We start from the raw sequence: 1,587 nt of genomic DNA on the forward strand, positions 1-1,587 counted from the left end.
TAATAAAATTTGATTCTACCTATTCTAGCGCAGCTTTGCCAGATGCGTTTTCCTTGGCCGGTTTGCCCTGGGTGAAATACATGGTGTCTTTAGGCGCAATCTGTGGAATGACCACCACTCTGTTTGGCTCCCTGTTTGCCCTTCCCAGATGTATGTACTCAATGGCCATTGATGGACTACTTTTTGGGTTTCTTGGTACGTCTTCAACACCAGCCACCGACTGAAGAGATTCGTTAAAATTTAGACAAATTCCAGGCAATGTGAACAGCAAAACTCAAATCCCACAGGTGAATTTAGTGATTTCGGCATTTGCATCCGCAGTCATTGCGCTTCTATTTGACCTGGAAAAACTGGTTGAATTCATGTCGATTGGCACTCTTTTGGCTTATACCATCGTGAGTGCCAGCGTGATCATTTTACGGTATCGGTGAGTAGTTCGGGTTTTCTTTGGGCAAAATAAAGGTACGCACGAGAGTTTTGTAGACCCACATATGAAATAGCTGCAAGCAAACCGCTGACGTCGCCAGGCTCGCAAATATCCGCCTCAACTTCAGAACTTACCACTCCAGCTTCAGAGCTGATCAATTTAACTGGAACGCTACGCGTACAGTACAGCTGGTAAGCGACTTGCTTAATGTAGACTCAGAAGATTTTTTTGAGCCTCAGAACTTGCACTGGATTTATGCGAGATTTCGTGCGAAGCACTTCTGAAGATTGGGAAACTGTATGAAAAGTTGCTGCTCTAAGAAGCGTCAGAATGGGCGCACCTTTTATATGTATGTGGGGAGTTTAAAAATTTCGCAAAAGTTGCAAAGCATTTGAAACCCTTCCAGTTGGAGGTTCTTGGGACTTTTATTTTCTTCAGCGGGTTTTTGAATGATTTTCATAAACCTAAATCAACTTTAGTAAAGGGGCGTAAAATCCACAAAATCTTACTAGAAATTGAAATTTTTATAGCCCTACTGCGGTTTTTGAGGCAATTTAAAACAGGGCGAAAAGCAGAATTACACAGTCAATAAATGCCAGATAAAAATTTGAGTTGTTGAAAGTGTTTTGATACCGATTGACTTCATGTGATCAAAGTCGCGTCGAACTGCGCAATATCAATGCGTTAATAAAAATATTTTTTTACAAACTGCCTGTTGGGTATTTCGCCTCAAAAATGTTTGTGTTTAAAAAAGGCAGAATTTTCCCACTTCTTTTATTACAGATTGATAAATAGTGCTCTTATTTCGCAATAACAACTGCGTAGTCACCACTATCCCCATTTTTTAGTAATTTATTTATGGAAAATTTTTAATCAACTTTCATTAATAATTACAAATTTAAACCAATAATTTGGTGGCGTTATATTGATAACGTATTCTCCATTTACAGTCATGGAGAACAAAAACTTGATGAATTTTTATCTTACCTGAATAATAAAGAACCAACAATTAAATTCACTATTGAAAAAGAACAAAATCACCAAATTCCTTTTCTCGATATACAAATTCAGAAAAATTTAAACAATTTCGAAACCTTGGTCTATAGAAAACCTACTCATACTAACCGATATTTGAATTTCGACTCAAATCACCCGATAAT

The 1,587-nt window shown here is 37.7% G+C and overlaps 1 protein-coding gene across 1 annotated transcript in view; it reads left to right on the forward strand.

The window, feature by feature from the left end:
- The window catches only part of LOC109536755 (cationic amino acid transporter 4), a gene marked incomplete at its 5' end in the record, with an annotated part of 7,353 nt that overhangs the window by 3,454 nt on the left and 2,312 nt on the right, over positions 1-1,587 (forward strand). The window contains 3 exon segments of the mRNA XM_048663954.1: positions 29-195; positions 256-427; positions 484-618. Coding sequence (XP_048519911.1) covers positions 29-195; positions 256-427; positions 484-618 — 474 coding nt within the window.

The sequence above is a fragment of the Dendroctonus ponderosae genome, unplaced genomic scaffold (assembly GCF_020466585.1).
Source record: "Dendroctonus ponderosae isolate FM_Combo_2020 unplaced genomic scaffold, Dpon_F_20191213v2 Dpon_F_20191213_2, whole genome shotgun sequence".
Lineage (NCBI taxonomy): Eukaryota > Metazoa > Arthropoda > Insecta > Coleoptera > Curculionidae > Dendroctonus > Dendroctonus ponderosae.